The sequence below is a fragment of the Rhipicephalus microplus genome, chromosome 2 (assembly GCF_043290135.1).
Source record: "Rhipicephalus microplus isolate Deutch F79 chromosome 2, USDA_Rmic, whole genome shotgun sequence".
Lineage (NCBI taxonomy): Eukaryota > Metazoa > Arthropoda > Arachnida > Ixodida > Ixodidae > Rhipicephalus > Rhipicephalus microplus.
In genome coordinates, this window is record NC_134701.1 from 35,384,561 (window position 1) to 35,408,248 (window position 23,688).

Sequence of the window (23,688 nt, forward strand, 5' to 3'; positions counted from 1 at the left end):
ATCGATGAATGCAAATTGTTAGTACACCAGTATATTTGTGGGAAATTGAAATCGCCTAATATTAGTATGTGCACGTTTCGATGAGCAGACGTGAGCTGGCACATGACCTGATTAAGTTGGTTGCAAACTCAAAAGTAGCGCGCGGTGGTCGGTAACAAGCGCCTAGTAATATAAATAGAATAGAATAGTTTATTTCGGACATAGTTACATACAGCATGAAATATGTTCATGAGGCAAGGCAAAAGGAGACTCGTACGTCTCCTGACGAGGCCTTCACCCTGCACTCACACATTGGACAGCCAGGAGCAAAACCAGAGAAAAAAATAAGTACAATGCTCCAGAAAAACAAGTACAGAGAAACCAGCAAAAAAATTAAGCACAATGCTCAATGCACAGCTTATATAAACCAAAAATGAACAGTAAAAAAACATTAAGACAAAAGGTATTCAAAGTTTAAAGTGTTTGCGTTTAACAATTATACAAAGTTATACGAAACTACACAATTTTTCCTTTCATTGCAAAACAAGTGTATATTTCAATAAGACGAGCAGTTGCTTTACTTGTTTTTTTAAAACATGGCATTCTTGAGTTTTGATTGGCCAATTCGATTAAGAATGGGTATGCATTTGGCAATGAAATGATTTGATAATCTATAGTTTCAGTACTGTAATTAGTCCTTGGTCTGAATCTCATTAATGAAATAGTGCAAAGGTGATATGCCACTTCTCTGTTTACATTATTATTTGAGAACGTGGTACGATTATGTTTGAATTCGTGGAAAATCATTGTTGCCAAAGAAAACTGGTATAATTTTGAGAATGGTAACACGTTCAGAGTTTTATACAAAGAGTCGGTTAATGGGAGAGGATGAGATGAAATAATTTTTAAGCTTCTTTTTTGTAAAGAAAAAACACATTCGGCATCAGTCCTGTTGCACCTACCCCAGACAAGGTGACAATATATTCGGTGGATATGAATAAAAGCGAAATATAATTGTTTTCTAATGTGCAACGGCAATAAATATTTTAGCCTGTATAACATACCAAGAGATCTCGGCAACTTAGCTTGAACATAATTTATGTGTTCAGACCAGCTGAGGTCAAACCTAAAAATGACTCCCAAGAATCGGCAAGAGTTGACGAGTGTTATTATATTGTTGTTGATACTCAATTTTACGTTATGAAGTAGTGGTTTATTTTTTGGACGAAATATTACGAACTTTTTTTTTCTTTACATTTGAGTTTATTTCGTTCACATTAAGCTTGGTATGAAGTTCATTTAGCCAGATATTAGCACGCTGACCTAACGACTTTAGATCTGGACTGGTAAGGAAGATGTTGGTGTCATCGGCATACATAGCAATGGAGAGAGTAAAAGGAATGTTAGCAATGTCATTTATGTGTAAAAGAAAGAGCAAACGACCCAAAATAGATCCCTGAGGGACCCCAAAGTTTATGTTATCCAAGTCTGATTTCAATTCGTGGAGCTGTGTATATTGCATTCTACGTTCGAGCTAGCTCTCTAATAATGTAAGGGCAAGTCCGCAGATACCATATGTCTTTAGCTTCTGAACAAGATTTAGTGTTTGATCGAATCGAATGCTTTCCGAAAGTCAAGGAAAATTCTCACTGTAAAATATGGCTGGTCGAAATTCCTGAGTATCTTTTTTTCACTTGGAGCAGAGCAGATTCTCTCGATTTTCTGTACTGAAAACCGTACTGATCATTCGAGATAATATCTTTAACTTGAATAAAATGATACAATCGTTTATAAATAATACGCTCTGTAATTTTCTAAAAAAGAGGTAATACCGATATTGGTCGATAATTATTGAGATAATCTTTACTGACACCTTTATGAATAATAGTAACACGCGCTACCTTCATTTTGTCAAGGAAAATGCTAGTCTTGAACATTCTGTTGTAGATATAAGTTAGTAGACCAGAAATATAACAGATAGCAGCTTTAATCGGCGAAACGCTGATTTCACCGTAACCGGGCGAGCACTGTAGATGCTATCTTTTCGTCTGAGGTAGGTGTTAAAAACATAGAATCTTTGTAGGCTGCAGGAATGTAGGAAGTAGCATATTTCGAACAGGATACTCTCTTGGGGCCAAGAAAAGCACCTGATGTCAAAGAATGCGTATTAAGCTGATTTGCAAGCATCGTGCCAAAGATGGCTGTTTTATTAATGTTTAGTTCGGTAGGTATACATGGTCCTTCAATTTCTACAACTTTGTTCAGAGCACCCCTAAGTCGTTTAGTGTTATTAATTAGCTGTAAAATCATATTTTGATAATATGCATTTTTGCCTTTTTTAAGTCCAAGCTTAATTTATTGCTATACTTTTTAAACACAACTAAGACCGCCTGATTTTTTGTTTTGTGAAAATGAGCGAACATGAAGGTTTTCCTTTGATGGGTTTGAAGAATGACGGTGTGATCCACTCTTTTCTGGCCTTTCTATGCTTCTTAACCATAACATGACAACACGTTCTCAGTGATTTTTTTAATAAATATATCGTAGGCTTTTGATGGATAAGATTCATGGTACAGTTCATCCCAGCTAGTTTCACTCATTAAAGAACAGAAGTTTGTAATGCTAGCAGAGTTTAATATTCAATGCGTATATTCCTTTTCAAAAGTTGTTTTTTTAGGGTGAACAGAACAAAAAATGGCAAGTGGTCACTCATTCCAGACGGAATCACGCTAGACACAATGTTTTCCGGAAAGAAACTTGTAAAGCAGGCATCGAGCAATGTGGCAGATTGTTTGGTGACCCTTGTGGGTTGATTAACGATATTTTCACATCCATAAGACGACATTAACTCAATCAAATTTGTTTTAACATTACTATTTGCAAGTAAATCTATATTTAGGTTGCCGAATATTATGACATTGCATTTGTTGAAAGCAGCGAATTCCAAAACGACTCAACAAAATGAAGAAATGTTTCAACCCTACTTTGAGGAGGACGATTTAATTAAAGAACAGTGACCTTGTTGGTAACAACACAAATTGCTTCATAGGCATCATTGATAGCAGTAAACTTATGAACAATGTCATAAAGCAGGTTTTTTTTTTTATATAAAGGGACACGCTACCTCCCCATTTATTTTCACGAAACATAGAAATGTTGTTACCGGGAAGATGCCTGGCATCCATATTGGATCTAAACCACGTCTTTGAAAAGCCAATAATTTCAAAGCAGTGATTTAATATTTGCATATCTGCCTCACATTCCTCTGCTTTGTTCTTGAGGCTTTGCGCGTTTAAATGGTATAAGGAAAGGGTTCGATTAGGAGGGTAACGATCATTTTTTATTAAATTATTAAAAATGTCTGCATCAAAGTATGACGTCATGGCTGCTGAAGATTACAGTCACTTCTTGCTGCTCTTGGCAGCTGTTCACAAGATCTTAGCTACATCGTCTTCTAAGGCGATCCTTATTGCACGGGTGTTAGGTTGTTTTCTTGCAAAGATCCTGCCCTTGGAAGACTGCACAAAGCGATAGTTTGCTTCCTTTGCTTTTTCTTTAGCAAGCCACAGCAATATCTTGTTCAGAGCCGTCAGGTTAGGAAAAAAACAAATATTGTCACCAATGCCTTTCAGACTGCCACGTTTTGCAAGCCAGGCATGCTTGGTAGCCAATAAATGAAATCGTATTAATGTAGCTGGCACTTTGTTTTTGCTGAGTAGAAGACGATGAAATGTTTCCGAATTATTGTCACTCAAGAGCCGCAAGCCAAGCTTTTGAGCGAGGTTGTCCAGTCTTTTGAGAAGGTTTTCGTTATCACTGTGGGGCAAGCCATGGACTTTCAAGTTGTGACGTCAACAATACTGCTACAAAACGTTCAATTCTTTTTTTAGTTTGGTTATTTCTTGTTTTTCTTGGCTCTTTTTGACAGCATCGACTCTTTTTTGAAGACTCTCAATGTCCTTCTCATGTCTTATAGATAATTCAAGTAACTGATCATGCTTGTCAGAAATGCATTGCACTGAGTGTTCAATGTTTGATACAGTTTGTTTCAAAAGGGACAGGTTGTCTACTTTTGTTGTAAGGCCAAATTCTTAGTTATTTCATTCAGTTGCTTGCTGAGAACTACAAGCTGCGCAGCAGATTGTTTATTGGTGCTAGAATGGCCGCGAGACGCAGAAATACGACATGCTGGAAATTTTAGTTTCTTCCTCGAGTCTTCATTTTTACTTTTGTACACGCGTTCGGTTATCCCGGCACATTTCTCGAAATGGTAGTTTTGAAGGCAGTCAGCACACTTCATGACCGGTTCATTGTCATGAAAATTTTGGTACCATGATAAGCAAATGTCTCCTTCCCCGGCAGCCATCGCCGTAATACCGAGTGTAACAAGCAAGAACAACTGTAATAACAGTAACAACAGCAGCAGCAGAGGCAGCACTAAAGATCAGCTAAATTCAAGAAAAATAGGAGGACTATGACTAACTTGCATGTACAAAGTTGTTCAGATTCTGCTCGTCTGAGCTTTCTGCTGCTTCTGCTGCCAGACGAATGATGCAGTCGCCGTGATTCCTGCTCCTTTTAAGAACTCCTTTGTCGGGGGGCGGGGCGCGCTGTTGGTAGCCACTCTGCTTGTGTTGCTAGGCTTTCCTTGTTCAGCAGACGGCTAGATGGGATGGATCTCGTCGTCTGCGGGGAAATCTTGACAGTACGCCCTGCATGTACAAAGCTGTTACGATTCTGCTCGTCCGAGCTTTCTGCTGCCCCTGCTGCCAGACGAATGATGCCTAGGCAAATGATGACTAGGGTGTCGTCTGAGTGCGTGCCTGAATAAGCACTTCTAGCATTTCTAGTTGCATCTTAGCATTTATGACTGAGCAACACAACTCTTCGTAAATAGCAATTAGTACACCACCACCGCCAGTGGATACACGGTCATTTCGGTACAAGCGGAAATGTGGTATTTCTGACAGAACTTCATCATCAGTGATGTCATCAGCCAATCATGTCTCGGTTAGTATTAGTACATTACTTTCAGAGGATAATATAGTACTTGATATAGGTTCCCGCTTGGGAAGAAAACTACGAATATCAGTGTAAGCAGTACTAGAAAGTAAAAGAGCGTTACTAGAAATAACAACAGGTGTCGCAGTATTAAGTTGCCGTCTCGATTGCTTCAATAGTTCTTTGATAGTGTATGATTCATCATCGAAGATGTAGCATTTCTGATTTATTTGCAGCATTCTAAAGTGAACAGAAAATAGCTTGTTCTTGCTTCTCACAAACACAATTAGTTGTTTTCGAGCACTTTGGACTGAGCGGGAGAAGTTTTCAACTATGCCGTAGCCAGTCCCCTTGAGCTTGCAACTATTTGATAGTACTGCAGTTTTGGTTTTATGCAGAGCGATTTTCCAGATTATAGGCCGGCAGTGGCCCACTCAATGCCAGCTGAGAAGATGCACGAGTTCAATGTCTCTTGGTTCCAGGTACAACTGTAAGTTATCACGGCAAATATTCATTACCAAGTGCTCCGACTCGGTGAATGTTTAAGATGCAGAAGGGTCTGGGATGCCATAGAAAATTAAATTATTTCGCCTTGAACGATTTTCAGTGTCAGCAATACGGCCTTCTAACGCAGCGATTCTGCAGGCCATCTACTCTGTGCTAGTGCACATGATCTCTACTTTCTTTTTAAATAGTACCAGAGATTGATAATAAATTTCGAGATCTGTTAGTCTTTTGTTCAGCTTGCCAATTGTTTTTTATCAGTGTTAGTGAGCTGAGCCTTCAAGCCCTAGACTTCTGCAATTAGTTGTGTTAGACCGGTTAACAGTTTACGCAACTCGACAAGAAGGTTCTCAGAAATTTTTGAAGGATCAGGGTTAGATTCAATATCTTCAGCCAGACTTTGTAATGCATGGATTACAGGGACACACTCTGCAATATTAAGCATACAGCACTGCGGGCTTGGCTGCTGTACAAGAAAGTAATCGCCAGGTCTTATTAAAAACATGATGTAGGGCTCACCGACCTGCATAGCGAGAGCGAACCGATTGGTGATCCGTGCAGTGGCACAGTCACCAAGCCCACAGTGCAACGCTGATCGTGCTTGCTCTTTTAAAGGGCCACTCACCAGGCCCATACCAAACTTTAGTTAGACCGTGGAAGTTGTTGGGTGTCTGATGAGAAACATTATGCCACAAAAATTTTTTGAATCTGTTCATTACAAGCTGAAAAAACTGTTTTTTGAAGTAGTGCTAAACGAGGATGGAAGGAGGCAAGCTCGAAACCCTTGCCGCTCTTCCGTGTAGCCTTCCCAAGCCAACTCTCTTCCCTATCTTTTCTGGCATCCGACCAAGAGGTCACGTGCACATGACGTACCTGAACAAGCCCAAAACATCCGTGCGCGCGAGTGTCGGTTTTTTTTTTTTTTTTGACCAGCATTGTTTTGAGGTTTACCGCCTGTTTCTGCGGGATGGTTTAGAAACGCTGTCTTAGACATGGTAGAACCGGGTAGAACAGATTAGCACAATGTGTGCGCGAATGTGTAGGAGCGTTGTGAATGTGTAGGAGCGTCGATGCGCTGACGGCAAAACCGCGGGGACGGCAGCATGCGAATGCTGCCGTCCCCAGCATATTAGCCCCACATCTCGTTGCAATTCACGGGGGAAAAAAATGAAAAAAAAAATGCTCATATTCTCTTATTGCGTCTCATTATTTATCTAGAGATTTATTAATCTCTTTAAGCAACAAATTTATAAACTACGCATGTCCTGTTTAATAATTTTCGCCATGTCACGTGCCACTGTTGGCAACGTCAGAGCACAGTCGTGTACATAGAGGACCAAAGTCACTGCATCGCCACGTACTTAGGGCCATTCATACGCGCATGTCATGCCCTTATTTTCTAGGCCCGTGCCCACAAAAGAAAAGGGGAGGAGCATTCATCTTGAAATTTGACCCATTTTCGCGGCACGTAGCATTACAAATTTTGGCAGAAGTGATCGTGAACGCCTCATCTACGCATTGCACTTGTCAGCTCAAAATTGTCAAACCTGGTTAGTGGCCTTTTAAAGGTGACGGGCTTGTTGCTGTTGAAGATGATGCAATCGTTCAGGCTTGGTTGAGTTCGGCTGTCCTGAGTTCCTCCTTTGCTTGATCCAGGCACTTGTCGATGGGTAGGAGCTGAGCGCTGCCTTCGTTGTCTCTGGGACAGCTCAAGCTGCATTCCATTGGTGTTGCCAATGCAACATGCGTAAGCGCAGGCAGCAGTATATGAGCAATGTCGTAACGGACCATCTGCAGAGCGAGAGTGAACCGATTAGTGATTCATGCAGTGGCACAGTCACCAATCCCACAGCTCTCTGCTGAAGGTGCTTGCTCTTTTATAGATGATGGGCTTGTTTCTGTCAACGATGATGCGAGCGCCCAGGCTTGATTGAGTTCGGCTGTCCTGAGTCCCTCTCTTGCTTGATTCAGGAACTTATTTCATAATACTGTCAGCCCTCTCTTGAGGGCCCTTATACGGAGGGTACAACCAAATACAAACCAACTAATATACACCTATGTCAGGTAGTAGTGCAATCAATAGTGACATGTCTAACACTTTATCAAATAGTCTAACACTTTATGAAATAGACAAACACTGCCTGCATATACAGCAATTCCTAGCTACGCATTACAAGGCTTAAACACAGCTGGAAGAAAGAAAAAAAAACTTAAGCCAAGGAAACATGCAGGCTCATCATCTGTCAGCTCCATCACTGAAATACATGTCCAACAATTTTTCGAATTGGCGAATATCGCTTGCATTTACTACAATGCCTGGCAACGCATTCCAAAGCTCAATCACAGCTGGCAAAAAAGAATAACGAAACACATCACTCCGACAAGAGTACGGTACTAAAACACAGTCGTGATTAATTTGACTGCTGCGTTTCCCTGGCACTTTTAAATACAAATCTTTGTTAATTTTTAGTTGTCCTTACAGTATCCTGAAAAGAGTTGTCAACCATTTCTTTTGTCTTCGTGTCTCAAGTGATTCTAGCTCACAGGACTCCCAACATCTGCGTGACAGAATCTAACTGGCGGTAATTCGTGCATATGAAGCAGACGGCACGGCATTGAACTTTTTCTAATTTTGTTTTCAGGCTGTCTTGATGAGGACTCCACACGACTGAGGCATATTCTAGTAGTGGTGTAACAAAGGTTTTTTAAGCTACAAGTTTTGTCTCGCGTAGCTTGATTTTGTTTTTGTCTTAAGAAACCTAGTCTCTGGTTCGCTTTCAAGCACACATTGTGTGTGTATGCCATGCCAAATTTTGAGTAAGGGTAACTCCTAAATATTTAAATTGTTTAGCATGGAGGAGTGAATTCCCGTCAATAGAATATTGAAAGGGGGTAACACCTGTTTTTTTAGTCATATGTGTGTATGTTGATTTTTTGTAGTTTACTTTCGTATCCCATAGGTTACACCAATGGCTAAATTTTTCCAAGCAATGACTAATGCTAACTTGATCATGCTTGCTCGTTACAGTAGAATAAATTAAGCAGTCATATGCAAAAGGTTTTCCTCATACCAAGTGGTCGACCACTGAAAAGATATCGTTGATATATATCAGAAATAACAAAGGGCCCAATCCCGAACCCTGGGGAACACCCAAGAACACTTCGAGTGGATGTGACGAGCTGTCATTTAAATGTGCTGTCTGTGTTTGGTTACCCAAGTATTCTTTTATCCAAGTCACTAGTGTTGTATGGATACCAATTTCTTGAAGCTTAAAAATTAGCTTATTATGAGTCTTGAAGCTTCTTGAGCTTTCTTGAAGCTTTCTTGACGCTTAAAAATTAGCTTATTATGAGTCACTTTATCAAAAGCCTTTGCGAAGTCTATAGAAATGATGTCAATTTGTTGTTTATTGTCTAAAGTTGCCACGAAATCATGAACAACTTCAATTGTGCAATTGTCGATAATCAAAAGTCTTTGCAAAGTCCATAGAAATGACGTCAATTTGTTGCCTATTGTCTAAAGTTGCCACAAAATCATGAACAACTTCAATTGTGCAATTGTCGATAGTCCAGCTTGGAAGCCATGCTGGAATGAGTATAATAAGTTGTTCTGTTCTAGAAATTGTGAAATGTGTTTTGCGATGATGTGCTCAAAAATTTTGCAACTAATACATCTGAGTGAAATGGGGCGGTAATAGTTTACAAGTCTGCGATCACCTCCTTTGTGTACCGGTATGACAACCGCCCTGTGCCAGTCCAATGGTAAAGAATAGGTATTTAGCGATTTCTCAAAAAATACTGTAAGGTAATACGATATCCATTCAGCGTAACGCTTCAAAATTTCTGAACAGATCTCGTCAGGCCCACCAGATTTTTTCCCGTCTAGGCCCAGGAGTAGTTCGAACACTTCTTCCAGTTTGATTATAAGTTTTTCCATTGGTTTACGTATACAATATTCCAAGTGCTCGCCTGCATTAAAAAGTAATTCAAGTATTCAGCAATGTCAGCTGCATGTGTTAACGTTCCTGTATCGTTTGAGATTTCTTCGATTTCACCTTTTCTACTGCTTAGATACCTCCAGAATTTTTGTGGGGAAGTTTCTAAAATCCAGTCAGTGTTTATCAAAGAACCGCTTTTTCTTTAGCGTCAGAGTGTGCCTGAATTTTGAGCCAAGTCTGGATATTTCTTCAGAGACCTTTTTCTTTTTTCGGACCCGCTTTAGCTTTCTCTTCATATGAATAATGCCGCAATTAATCCAGGGTCGCCATTGTTTAGATTTTTTCAGATGTGATGGCACCAAGCACTCCACGCGGTGGTTTATTATAGCCTTGAATTCATTCCACAACTCATCTATTGTTTTTGTGTGTTGTTCGAAAAGGCCAAATGAGAATTCCTAGAAATCCTCAATGCAGTGTCATCAGCATTGTTATAGTCTTTTGTAGTTATTGTAATAACGTTTTTCCTGTAGGACGTAAAGCTAGCAGTCAAATTTACTACAATCATTTTATGGACAGAAATACCGTCCTCATTTGAACACGAATATTCCTCAATGTTGTTTGATAGGAACACCAGATCTAACAATGACCATGACGTAGAAGTTATTCGTGTATATTTCTGAACAATTGGATTTATAATAAAAAAGAACATTATGTCTAATACTTGTCGATGAATAGGATACAGTGACGTAACAGACTATCTGCATAGCATGAGCGAGCTGGATTATTGATCCGTGCAGTGGCACAGTCACCAAGCCCAAGAAGCATGCAACATGCTGTTCGCGTGTGACTGCTGTGACGCTGTGAGGCACATTTTGTTTTCCGCAGGCCCTCATTTCAGCTTATCACGAGACCATTTAAAAAAAAAAATAATTTCATTTTCCATGCTTGAAGTAGCGAGACTGGGGTGCTCTAGCTGCGACGCATTAGTATCGTTACAGTACATTGCCTAGTGGCTCTCAAGGGCTGTTGTTTCCACGAATTTGAGGTGAAATCGAGATTGGTAATCGGCACTCTGCATTTCGAATTAAGCATTTCGAATTAGTTTTCGAATTAATCGGACTGGCGCTGATCACCGTTTCAAATCATCTGCTCAAACATGTGTTGTGAAATACGAGACTGCGGAAATACTTCGAATTATGCAGTATTTCAGAAGAACCAAGTTCAAAGTAATGAGGTTTTACTGCATATTTTTTCGCACTTCAATCTGAGTATTCAATGGGCATGTTTTGTAAAACAGCCTTACCACCCACACGCACACATTTGTGGGTGGTAAGGCTGATAAGCTCACTAGTACTGAATGTTTAGAGAGAACTATTGGAATTTTTTTGCCAGAAGTAATTTTGATTACTGATGATGTTTGACCATAGAAACCTACTCTAAAACTAACTTGCATTGCTCCAAAACACACCTTTTGGTGCTCTGGCCCTGCTCCAAAACTCCCTTTTTACTATTCCGAAATAGCATTATTCCTTCTCCCTGAGCTGCTCCAAAACCTCTTCCACCCCTGCATCATGTCCAGGGGCACCTGAGATCTTTTCAATGAGCTTCAAGATTTATTCTGAAGTGATGGTTATGGGAGGCATTGTGGGAAGAGAATGGAGGGGCAGAAGAAATCAGTTTAACATAGGTTTATTTGTGAGGAAAGATGAAAAGTATGAGTTGATTATATTTGCTTGTTGATCAATTGGCACATTAGAGCCATCAGGGTAACCTAAAGAAATGCTATTGGAGCCTTTACTGAGTATGAGAATTTTCCAAAATTTTGGGGGGTTGGCAGGCATAGTGGTCTGTAAGTAGTGGTGGAAGAATTTCCTTTTGGATCGTCTCAAAGCAGTAGTGTATTTGCGCAGGCATGTAAAATACGGTACTTTTCCTACTTTGAAGAAGTTACGAAGCATTTTGGATCGTTGAAAGAGAGCTTTTTCTTTCCTGACAGCCTCTTAAAAGTGATCGTTTTGTAAACTGGAGTTTTCCCAAATCACTGCGAATGCGTACAAGGGGTCCGTGCAACTCAACTAGGGATGTTAGTCTATTCTTAAATAACGTCCAGTTGTCGTCTACTGAACGAGATGGAGCAGTCTGACTAAGGAAAACTAGAAAACTCTTAATTCTAGGTTAATTTTTCTGAAGTTGGCCGGGTTGTAATTCCTGATGTGTTTAGTAGAGGCCTGTCGTAAAGGACATGGGATACAGAGGTTAAATATGAGTAAGTTATGCTCACTTATACCATCAACGAATGATAGCGATAAAAATGTAATGGTGTTTGATACAAGAACAAGATCTAAAATATTTACTCTGCAGGTTGGTGAATGAACTATTTGAGTAAAGTTAAACATCAGGATCATATCAAGAAAATCTTTTGTTGGTTGTGGGACTCAAGATTTGTCCAGTTAATATCTACAAAACTAAAATTAATGCAGAGCATGAAATTAGCAGAGGAAAAACAAGAGGAAAGAAAAGAAAGCATTGGGAATGAATTGAGTTCATGAATGAAGGTGGCGTTACCATCGGGAACATGGTAACAAGCAATAATCACAGTCACTCTTGAAGCTAGCGAAATGTTCACACAGATTATCTTGTGTTGACAGTTCATTTTAATGTCGTAAAAAGCCTGTGAACATCATACGCCTTGCAGTCTTGTAATAGCTCGGGGTCCGCAATGTGCGGCTGAAGCCAAGTTTCCGTAAATAATATTCAGGAGGTATTCAATGGCGTCTTTCTCAGGCAGATAATTATGCACAATGTGATTAAGACGGTCAGGCACGACTCACCGGACCATTCACATTGGCAAGGCAAAGTTTGTGGGAAATCGGGCGACGTGCTTGCCTACAGTGGAGCAATGACTGTTACGACTGCAATTCAACAACGTTATAGGATTTTGCATTGTACGAAAACTGCTTGTTATCAAGCACCAACTTGTCAAAGGGAAGTTTAAAGGCTTGCCGCTCTGTATGCCGCAGTCATGATGTTTCCTTCGTGCCTGTCGAACCTTAGCTGACTAGTCTTCGCGAATCTAAAAGCTTGTGCCTTTTAAGTTTGCACGACTCTGTGTGGACTCTGGATTTCTCCTTAAATCTAGCATATTTTACGATAATAGGTCTAGTTTTGCTCTGCTGGTAAGGACCAAGCCAGTGTGCATGCTCCAAGTCGTCTTCGAGTATGGATATACCCAGTTTGTCAGAGCAAGACTTTATTATTTTTGCCTAGGATTGAAGCCAGGTCTTGCCTTTTGTGTCTGGGATACCACAGAAAAGTTTGTTAGAACGACATAGGTAATATTCAGCGTCATCGCATTTATTTGTAAGAACCTTGATTTCCAAGGATAGTTTGGCAAAGCTATTATTCACGACTGCCTTTAGGCCTGTTTCGTTAGACTAAGACGATTGCACGATTTCTTTAGTGTATCGACACAAGTGGAAATGCTGGTAACGAGAGTGCTAGACTGGGATGTTTGGATCAGTGAAATTTCCCTGATAACCGACGTTTCGGATGCTTCTTTGCGTGATATGGCTTTTGCGATGGTTTCAATGAACCGATATTGGCCCACAGCTGCAAGTAATAGTCTCGGCAACACCAAGTTCGTTCGGTCATTCGGATCGTTACAATTATTCTTCTCTTTCCAATAAATTTTTCAGTTGCGAGAGAAGCGCTTGTTCTGTTTCTTGCTTTGTATTTCTTCGTGCGTTAAAAACCACAGTTACACTGTTACCTGTGTAACCAAAGCCTTGGGTGAACCACGCTTCAGTGTCTGGGGAAAGGGTAAGCTTTCTGATTACTCTTTAAAGGTTTCCCAGTAAGATTGTGCTCACAATGTGAACAGCAAAGTTTATTCTGGAACTAACGTGGTCATCAATGTTAATGCTAAATCCTATACGTGCTGACGTATTTTACTGCTGATTATTGAACCGACGATCATGATCAAGGTTTTCATTGTGCTGAATTTCTTTCTTGTCACAATAAACCGTTTCATCCTTTTCTGCTAGAGTTCTTCATGCTACATCGTAGCAACCACTTGACAATATCATGGAATTAGAACGCACTTTATTTCTTCTTTTGGGCTCAGAAGCCTTGACGAGGCATTTGTGCTATTTACACATTCTTTCCTGGTAGTATGATTGCTTTGCCAATTTATTCAACCCTGATAGATCACCCCACACAGCCCTGCCTTTGTTTGATGTATACGTGTTTGTTTCAGGCTTCTTGATACTTGTGTTTTTAGACCTCTTCACAGCAATGTCGTAGCCTATCATAGACCATTGACCATCATAAACACCACGTCTGCAGGGGTTGAAAAGCTACGCCGTTTGTGCCATCATGCGCCTAACTTTACCTGCAACACCCTGCACCGTACCAGCCCTGTTACATCGGTTAATCATCGGCCCCAAGCCATGTATTCAAAAATGTGGCTGTAACACGGTGTTTTCAGTGTCGCTGAAACAGGACACAGCTGTGGTTGGCTAAGGAGGTTGCCTCAGCAGGTGTCATGTGCCATAAATGATAAAGGGGCTGGGGAGGAAAAAGAGACTTCACAAGTTCTGTGGGCAAGCTTTTTTTTTTACAGGTGTGCATTTGAGCTCTTACATCTGCAGGAGAAAATAAAATTTGAGAAAAATGGTCTTTTGTATCTAATACTCCATGGCCCCAAAATAACAAAGCGGTGTTCTGGAGAAATTTACAGAAAAACCTCCATTGTACCAGCATATTTCCTCAGGCATTGATAGGTCTATCTAGAATGGCTGTGACCACTGGAAGACAATATAAAACAGAACGAAAATGAAAATGCGAATTTGTTTGCATAGCTAAAAAACGCTTTTGCACAATTTTGCCAGATTTAGCATTAAACGAATGCTGCTTTGCAATTGCTGTATTTTTTGCTGCTGCAAGCCTGCTTCAAAACATCTTCCTGGCGGCTATAAGCCTTCTTCAAAACGTTTTTGCTCTAAACCTGCTCGAAAGGTGCTTTTGCCTGCTTCCAAAATCACATACTCTGTTTCATCACTGCACCTGGCCTTTGTACTGTTGAAAACAAAGCTGTCATCATCATAATAAAGCTTTACTGTAATGTGTAGACTTTTGTAATATGGGTCAATCACCTCTCTTCACATTGATGAGCCACTATCTTGTTTAGTGGATCTTCAGTTGAAATTGAGTTTCATATTACGTTTTATGGGCTCAGGATATTCCTGAAACCAGGGAAAGAATAGGGCAAGAATAACAGCAGTATCTTATGATATTTCTGTGCAGCGCATCAGTCGTGCTTTCCTCAACGGGAGCCAGCTGGAGTCAATTGTTGAGTTTGGGCTGGAGCTGCCGGAGAGTCTGGCAGTGGACTGGGTGGGCCGCAATCTCTACTGGGCTGACCTAGTCCTCAAGCGCATCGAGGTGTCGCGGCTCGATGGTGAGGCACGCCGCGTGCTGCTGTGGCAGAGACTAGACGTCCCACGTGCACTTGTCTTGGAGCCCAAGCACCGGTGGATGTTTTGGAGTGACTGGGGAATCAAGGACCCCCGCATCGAACGTGCAGCCCTAGATGGCAGCCAGCGCAAGCGCCTGACAAACGTTCAGGTCGGTTGCACACAGCATGCTATAAATGCCTCTCTTTTTAGTGCTTCTGTTTCATCAACATCGACAAGCCTGGTTCACTTCGCAAAAATGAGTTTGGGCACAACTTGGCACCTCCACATTTCACACGCATCGCAACCTGAACTTGCCTTGGTGATATGTCATGTGCCAAGTCCAGCTGATAACCATCATGTTTACCATCTGTCGAATGATACGTAAATAACTCGATACTCGCAAAGTGAACGGCAAGCACCTGGCAGATTTTTAGTTTATGAGCATCCTTCGCGGAAAGATGCCGTATTCGTACAGTCGATCCTGGATATATCGAACTCAAAGGGAATCACGAAATAGTTCGATATCTTGATAATTCGATGTACAATATGTGCACATTTAAGGCCTAAATTAAGAGAATACATGTCTTGAAAATCGTTACAAGTGGTAACAATTTGCTGATGGTATGATGAAGAACAAGATGTGAACTGCAAGTTATTGCACTTTATTTTGCATAAAAATATTCTACAGTTGTCTTGTTTCTTGCCCACTGTCAAGCTTCAGTCATCTTTAATATCATTAAGCTTTTCAAATAAGCGAATTCAGCTCTTTTGGCCACAACAGCGTTGATTGACGCAGAATGCTGATGCAAGCTTCGATGAGCGGCAAAAGATTGGTTAGCGGGGACAGCGAAGGCGTTCGCACATTCATAACCACACAAGTACATTTCCGCAGCACCGGGAACAGCAGCCATGATCTCAGCATCAATGCAGTCAAAAACAACTATGTCGTCATCTGCACCGATGAAATCATTCACTGTCTGAGATGCTGCCCGGAAACGCTACGTTGCAGAATTCACTGAGGCACTGTATGCCGAAGTTGCCACCTGGCCTGCAAGGAAAGTTTACGATGGTGCTTTTTGTGACGTCGCTCCACATCGCCCAGTCATAGTAATTCTTATCGGTACATGCGGGTCAACGTTCTCTTCAACTCCTGAATGAGGATTTATCAGGAACGAGGCGAGAAGTACACAAGTCCACAAGGCGCAAAAGACCATGCCGGTTTCCCACCGTCGACATCTTGGCGTAATGATGTCACTTGTGGCTTCGCATCAGACAACTGAAAGCTGCTGTTTTAGTTCGATGCGAAAAGCTAGAAAAAGCGTGGCCACCGAGACATGCATTTTAGAACCGAAAACACTAAACAAGATACGTCACGATGTTTTACATCTCGAAGGCCATGCCTTTTGGGCTTGCATGCCATTGTGCGCCAACAAAATTAGATCGCAGACTCACTTGACATTCTCGTTTCGGTGTCCTTGGCAATAGGCATTTTAGCAAAACACTGTGGCTGCGCATTCAGACCCGCAGATCGTGGATCAAACATAACAGTGTCTGCTGCACAACGATGTAGATCAGCATGGTAGATTAACACCACCTTTTCGTCACCTATGCACTGAAAAAGATCGAAACTTGTTAGAACGTGGCTGAAAATTGGTCAGTACTGGGTTGGAAAAATGCACTTTCTGGGCTTTGTCGCGGTGCAGCGTTCGATATAGCTGGATGTCCCGCGCTGAGGGAGTTCGATATATGGGTACACCAGTCCCTTACTTTTGCAACGAAAAATTCAAGGAGATTTCTCAACTGTTCGATATAGCCAATAATTTGATATATCTAAGTTTGATATATCTTCGATCAACTGTATTAGGATCGTAGTAAAGGCGTATGCTGCATTTCTGTTGTCTGAAAGCGGACAGGGCTACGCTAACGCCTTAAGCTTATCAATTAAAGCGAAATCATTTGTTATTTGAATGTTACATAGGAACTGGACTCACACACGCGACATACTCAGGAACTTGCACAAGTTCGGCGGACTTATGTCGCCATTGATTTCGCGGCTCTTGACCTAAACAACATAACTAACGTGCTGCTTTAACATTAGTGCTTGAATGCAATCCTTTTGACACTCAAAATCTTTATGTTGGCTTGTACAAACCTCCCGTGCCAACATGCCAAACCATCGGCTAGGCCTAATCAGCGTTGGTTGGTTTTCGATGGTGGTCGTGGGCGATCAAAGTCACTGTTTCTAGAACCGAGTTCTATAAACGTTGATGAAAGTTGCGGTTTTGTATGAGATTTACGCATCTCTTTGTGGTGGCTTTAGTTGAAGAAAAGAGGTCAGTCGCACTTGTTACACTCGAATGGTGGTACGCGATTCAATTGCAATGTGTTTGGACATGAGGTGCGAGCTCGTAATATCAAATGATTGGGACCGTTCAGCACACAAGATTTTGGTTGTGATAATGGGCATCATCTAAGTGCCCTCAAATGTAATCGGCAAAATTCCACGATGGCGCTTTGTTGTCGTTTTTCTTTTTTTTTTTTTCGATCACTTTGTTGGTAATGCAGGTCTTCCGATGTTAACTTTTGCAATTAAATGCTTGGTAAACACATCGCGTGCCTTCTTTCTAAGACATGTGAGTCTGCATACTCAAAAAAGTTTTGCACTAGTGCAGCCGATAAACAAGGTTGTTTTGGCTGTAGTGCGGATATTCGTGACTTTGGTGACGTCAGAAATAGTCTTTTTAGGTATTTTATCATGTGTAATTGCCTCACCACTAATTTGGAGCTTGATATTCTGGCAAGAAAGTGTAATGATTAAGCCAGTAAGTACTGTTATATATAATGTCCTTTTCCTCCTCTGGACTTGAATAGGGCTGCAGTATGCATAAATAAATAAATTTATAAATATATAAATAAATAATTGCAATTAAGGGGGCAGACTTATCTTAGACATTTTGTTTATTTCTTCAGTTATCTTGATGAAAGTGCATAGGCTTACATAGTTTTTTCTGCTGGTTTCAAATATGTAATTACTTTTCCTGTAACTCATCTTGTTCCTGAAATAACTTAAGTTCAGCCCCTACAGCTTAAGGCCACCATAAAGAAAAAAAGTGCTAATTAAATATTTAAGGTATGGCAGCATAGGCTAATCACTAGAGATTTAAAGTGTGCAAAAGTTTTAGTTTTTTCGGCCTTTCTTAATTATTCTACAGCAAAATGAACTTTTTATTTTTAAAAGCAGTTTATTTTTGTTTCAATTTTGATAAGTACTCAAATAAAGAGGCTTAAGTTCTAAATTCTGCTCCCATGCTTCCATTTTATACACGTACAGGTTTCTGTTGCAAAAAGAATTATTGTTGTGCCTGCCCTAGCTATGGAAGCCTCACAATTGAAGAGTTGTAAATTTACAGTACTACCCCGTTAACTCGAACTCTCATATGTCGAAAAATCAGCTGAGTGGAAATTTTCCGTGGCACTGAACCTTCTCTGTTACATCCTATGTATTTTTTTCCCTTTATCTCAAAGTATTTCTGGCTTGGATTGGGGATATCTCGAAATCTTGAGTGAGAGTCGAACGAAAATTCTGCCACCAGGCCATTACACAAGATTCCCGCGATGCTGCTACGCCTGAAATCTGTCAGATTTTTACTGTTTATTTTTTATTTAGCCACACCTGCCACTACGTCGATACTTCCCACAAACGTGAAGTCTGTGCCTAGTGGCATATTAACTTTGTCGAGCAACCCTGTGGCACATCATGTGACTCTGATACAGCAGGCCTTGCTCTTTGCCCCACGCTTGGCATAGTCGCGTCGTTTTTCTCGTTTGTCTGGAAATGCTCGTTGTTTTTCTAAAGTGTGATTTCCGTTCAGTATAATATGCGCAACGTACCTGGTACGGATTTAGCGCTGACTTTGAGGAGCGGCGACTTAGCGTGAGTGCAGCAAGCATGGCGTCACAAAAGCAGTGCGAGTCGCTAACACTAGAAAGGAAGGTTGCCCTAATTAAGGAAGTGGAGAAAGGAGGCCAAACGAAATGAACCATCGAGCAGGAGTTTGGCATCCCTTTGTCTACGCTTTCGACGGTGCTGAAGAACAAGCAGAAAGTGCTCGATGGATATCAGCAGACCTTCTCAGCCAGCGGAAACGGTTGTGTCGGTGACCGGAGAAATGGTGAACGCCGAAATTGTTCAAACGGCCACTAGCGTAAAGGACGGAGGAGACGACGCCGATGGCGAACCACCTCGAGAGGTGTCGACATCTTCAGAAACAAGAAATTTGCTGCACTTGCTTAGAAATAAGGTGGAGTACAGCGGCGGGGAAGATCGTCTGATGTGATGCGTGAAGCAACTGGAGGACCTAGGTCCCAGTTGCTTCCTAGGTCCCAGCACAACCGCAAAGCAGACCAGTATTAGGGAGTTTTTCTCCACAGAATAAAATGGCAGTGCTTTAAAATCCAGCTGGTTAACATCTCTTATGTAATATTTTTTTCTCTTTTAAACTTTCATGAGAACAAACATTAGAAACTGCTGTCGAAAATCTGGTAAGTAGTAGTGATGTTGCCAAAAAAGTATCTATTTTTTCCGGCGATTTGCGCAACTTCGCTTATCTCCAAAATCCGCTTATCTCAAAATTTTTATTCGTTTTTATAACTTCGAGTTTACGAGGTATTACTGTACTTTTCTGAGAAAAATGCAAAGAACTGATAACACCCAGTTTCTTCCAAAAACAGCAATCACGTTGTGCATGTTTTGCAATGCTCATAAAGGCGCTTATAAATTGGTAGTAGAGCTTGAGACCCAGGTGCTGTCAAATGATAAAGAAGCCTCGAAGTAGGTTCCCTCTCTCTCTCCCTTCCCCCCCCCCCCCCTTTTTTTTTTTTTTCAGATTCTGCATTGTGTTAGCACCAAGGATCTGAGCAGTCAGAATGACATTATGAAAAAATTACCACTTCCTGGTGGGTGAAAATTTGCATATAGATAAAAAATACTTGCAGAAACCAAATATGCCAATTTTAAAAAATGCATTTTTTTGGCACATTTTGTTCCCATAGACCAGTCTGCCCCCTCAACAGAAAAAGTTAGGAGCCAAGTAAAGGTGTACAAATAAGTACGCTTACTGTGTTTACATGCCTGCGAAGTCTCCCAGATTTTCCAGAAAAGCTCCCAGAAATTTATATTTCTGTGCCCAGTCCAATCCAGGCTTTTTGTAAACCCACCGCGTTTTATTGTACACGAATTTAATAGATGTTTTATCTAAACGTACAGTAGAATCTCAATGGTACGATACTGGCAGACATGAATTTGTTGGCTTCTTGAGCCAAATGTTATTGAATTCATAGGGCCGAAATTCGAATGTTCTACGTACAGTAGAATTTCGATGATGCAATACTGGCAGACATGAATTCGTTGGCTTCTTGAGCCAAACATTATTGAATTCAAATATTATTGAATTCATAGGGGTGAAATTTGAATGTTCTGAACACTTTTTCGCATTGGGGCGGGTGATGTGAACTTTACTACTGAAACAGTTGAACGAAGACTTTGAGCAGCACGCCCGCAGCTTCGAAAGGACGTGTGCAACCAGCGCATGCACTGTCAGAACGATGGTTATCGTTTGCCACAACTGCTGTGGACGAAAGTGCGGGCATGATCATGTATGGCGACAACGAAACTGAGAAAACTATGAAAGTGCACGTGCATCCAATGCTCGATCAGTTTAAGCGGCGTTACTTTCCACAAACACTGTGGACAAGACCGTGGCAGATGCGATCATAGATAGCAAAAAATTACTTGTATTTTTCAATCTAAGCCAGTGCATAAGGATTGAAAACGGAACTATCGTGTTCCGCAACCGCCATGCGCAAAAACGCGGTCGTGGCAATGCGATCATCAATAGTGACTACTAGCCGAGGGCACCCGCCTAAAGCAGCGGTAGGTTAAAGTCAATAGAGATGTAAAAAGGCCAGAATCATTTTGGCATTCCTGCCCCAAGAATCTAGTAATGTTGTTCTTGTCAATCTATGTACTGTACTTTGACATTCAGTTTTCTGTTGGCTTCCTGCTAAGCTTCGACTTGCGCTTTCTCAGCAGCCAGCTGCACCGTCCCATTCATTCACTTGTGTCCCGGGAAGACATACACAATTTTTTTAACTGAGATGAATTTTGCTAGTGTTTTCGATTATGCGCAATTTCGGGAAATTTGATTATTTGCACACCCCCTTTGAGGCTCAAACCTTCTACTTTTGGGAAACCCTACACTCGTGTCTTTGGCCACTTTAACTAGCCATTATAAAACCACAAAGCTCAATTTTACAAACCTCCCAGCCTCCCCATTGTTTTTTTTTGCATTTTTTTTCATCTGTTATCTTGTTGCACTAGGGCGGGACATAAATCGGCACGGCCTCCCCTGCCTACCCTCGCCGCTGCAGAAATCTCCAGAATTGTTAAACTTTGCGGGAATGCATTTATTTAAGTGGGACACTAGCTGTTTTGCTTTACAGCCGTGACTCGAGTACAATGTGCCTGTAGTATGTAGCACCAAATCATAGCCACACTCCTTCACAGTCTACATGCCAGTAATAGAATGCATTACGACTGACGTGTGCATGCACACACTGCGTACGTTTAGTGCAATTGTTACGACATACTATCACGATGCAAACGTTTGTAAACAGCAAAAAGCCTTGCCTTCGACTCAATCGAACTGCGATTTGCCTTGACGGTCACTAGGGGAATCTGCGCTTTCAGCTGGCGTCACCGTAGCAGTGTGAAATCTTGATCTAGCTTGCACTTTCGCATTGTGTGTGTGTTACGAGTGCTAGGCTTGACTGCAAATTATATACACATGCGGTGCATGAGCGCAAGCCAAAGCGGGATGCTAGCACTACAGTGATGCCGGCTTATCACACACGTTTTGCCTTGTCATAGCAAAGTCATGCTGCCATTCGTTTGAGTCAGTCAAAAGCAATGCTGTCTGCTGCTTGCGTTTATTCGATCGCGATAGTACGTAGCTGATGAAGTTGCTGCTGCAGTCTGCAATGCACATGCTGTAGACATTCCGAACTGTCTGGGAAAGTCTTCTCGCCATTTCACACCATTTTAGGAGAGCAAAAGTGCAAACCATAGTCACAGCCAGACTCGAGATGGGAAGTTTCGTGTTTGACTTGCATAGCGTCTGCTTGTGGGGCCATTTAGAGTGTTTCTTCACCGTGCTTGCAACATATTGCGCAATGGGCATTCTAAATATGACAGCACATATTTAATATCCATACGTCTGTTGTAAGCAGATTCGTTTTAATGAGGCTATATGTAGCAAAATTTTGGGTGTGTAGTGAATTCAAGTAGTCTTTCTCTGTCAAGACTTTTGGCTACTGTTTTTCACAAGAAAAAGTACTAAACAAGTATTAAAGAAATTATTCGAAGCCTATTTATTTGCAAGATGCACTAAAAAATACAGTTGAGCCCACTTATGTATAACAAATCTGGGTGTGACACGGCGTTCTTTCGCAGTATCCCAAAGTTCGTAGTAAATGAAACAGCTTTAAAATGCTAACTCAAAACAAATATTTTTTTTCACAAGGAAGTCTGTAGTACACGTGTTTCAAAAAGTGGAAGCGATAAGGGTGGTCTCTAGTTTGTTTAAAGCGGCAGCGTGCTCTTCGCTGAAGCCAGCTGCTACAGGAACGCTTGTAGGCACCTATACTCTGTTCTAGAAGTTCCGTTCAGCAGAGCCAAGGCTACACGACCCTTGAACGCAGGTTGTTGCGAAGCGAGATGTAGTGCCCCATATACGTAGCTCGTTGTTTGTCCTCGTGACTTTTGCAAGCGGTCTCGTCGGAGGATTTTTACTTAAAGGCTTCTCTGCGTGTTTGTTGTAGCTGTGATTTTTATGACGATTTTGTCACATTATCTGTACAGAACAATTTTTGTGGCTGCATGATACTGAAGAAAGAGTTCTTGCTTGTACATGTTATAACATGCAAATGACGGAAAAAATGATGCTGTTGTGACTCGTATGTGTTATGTTTTTTCTTATAAAGTACGAAGAAATGGTATCACACTGCCTAAACTTTTATGAGTAGTCCGCACAGCCTGAGCATCCACAGCGTCGCGGAGGACCAAGTATTGGGTTGTGATTAATCCGCGGTCGCAGATTTGGTCACTCCTGTCAAAATGGCTGCGCCCGGTTCACCTGTGCGATATCGTTCCCGGATCAGCTTTTACTACAATGGAGCGAAGAAGTTGGCTTTAAATGTGTTCAGGACACTTCATAAGGAGTGCGGCAGAAATGCAAGCATGAGCTCTTTCATTAATAAAACGGCTGCGTTCACCGTCAGCGAGCGTGCGCTGTACAACTGGGTAGCGGAGCACTATAAGCACGGCGAGGCACGATAAGAGGGGCAAGGCACTGGGAATAGAGCCATCATTTCCTATCGAACACAAGCAGCACTTCGCATGCTTATAGGCATGCTTATACGAAATCTGACAAAGCGTAGTGCTTTCATATTCAATTTGGCTATTACGGCGCTTTCCACCGAAACATGAGCCACTGAACCTTATCCCTAAAATGTCTACGTGCAAGTATCTCAAAGACGCGCGCTTTTATGGTGCCGAGGAGAATAAATAACCGCTTTCGCAATTACAGCTCATCTCACTGCGCAGTTGCACAAGGTCCCGAGACGCTCTTGCCGCTTTCGCTGCAGCGCACGTCGCGAGCAGATCATCATCATCATCATTTATTTTACCCTTAAGGGCCTCTCTCGGGGCATTACATAAGGGGGGCGAACAATCCAAGTACAAATTTCAATGA

At 41.4% G+C, this 23,688-nt stretch overlaps 1 protein-coding gene across 2 annotated transcripts in view; it reads left to right on the plus strand.

Moving 5' to 3' along the window:
• arr (low-density lipoprotein receptor-related protein 6) overlaps positions 1-23,688 on the plus strand; it is a 345,664-nt gene that overhangs the window by 177,317 nt on the left and 144,659 nt on the right. For both annotated transcript variants that reach the window (XM_037420245.2, XM_075886375.1), the window contains exon 10: positions 14,727-15,047. In XM_037420245.2, coding sequence (XP_037276142.2) covers positions 14,727-15,047 — 321 coding nt within the window. The remainder of the gene's footprint in view (positions 1-14,726; positions 15,048-23,688) is intronic.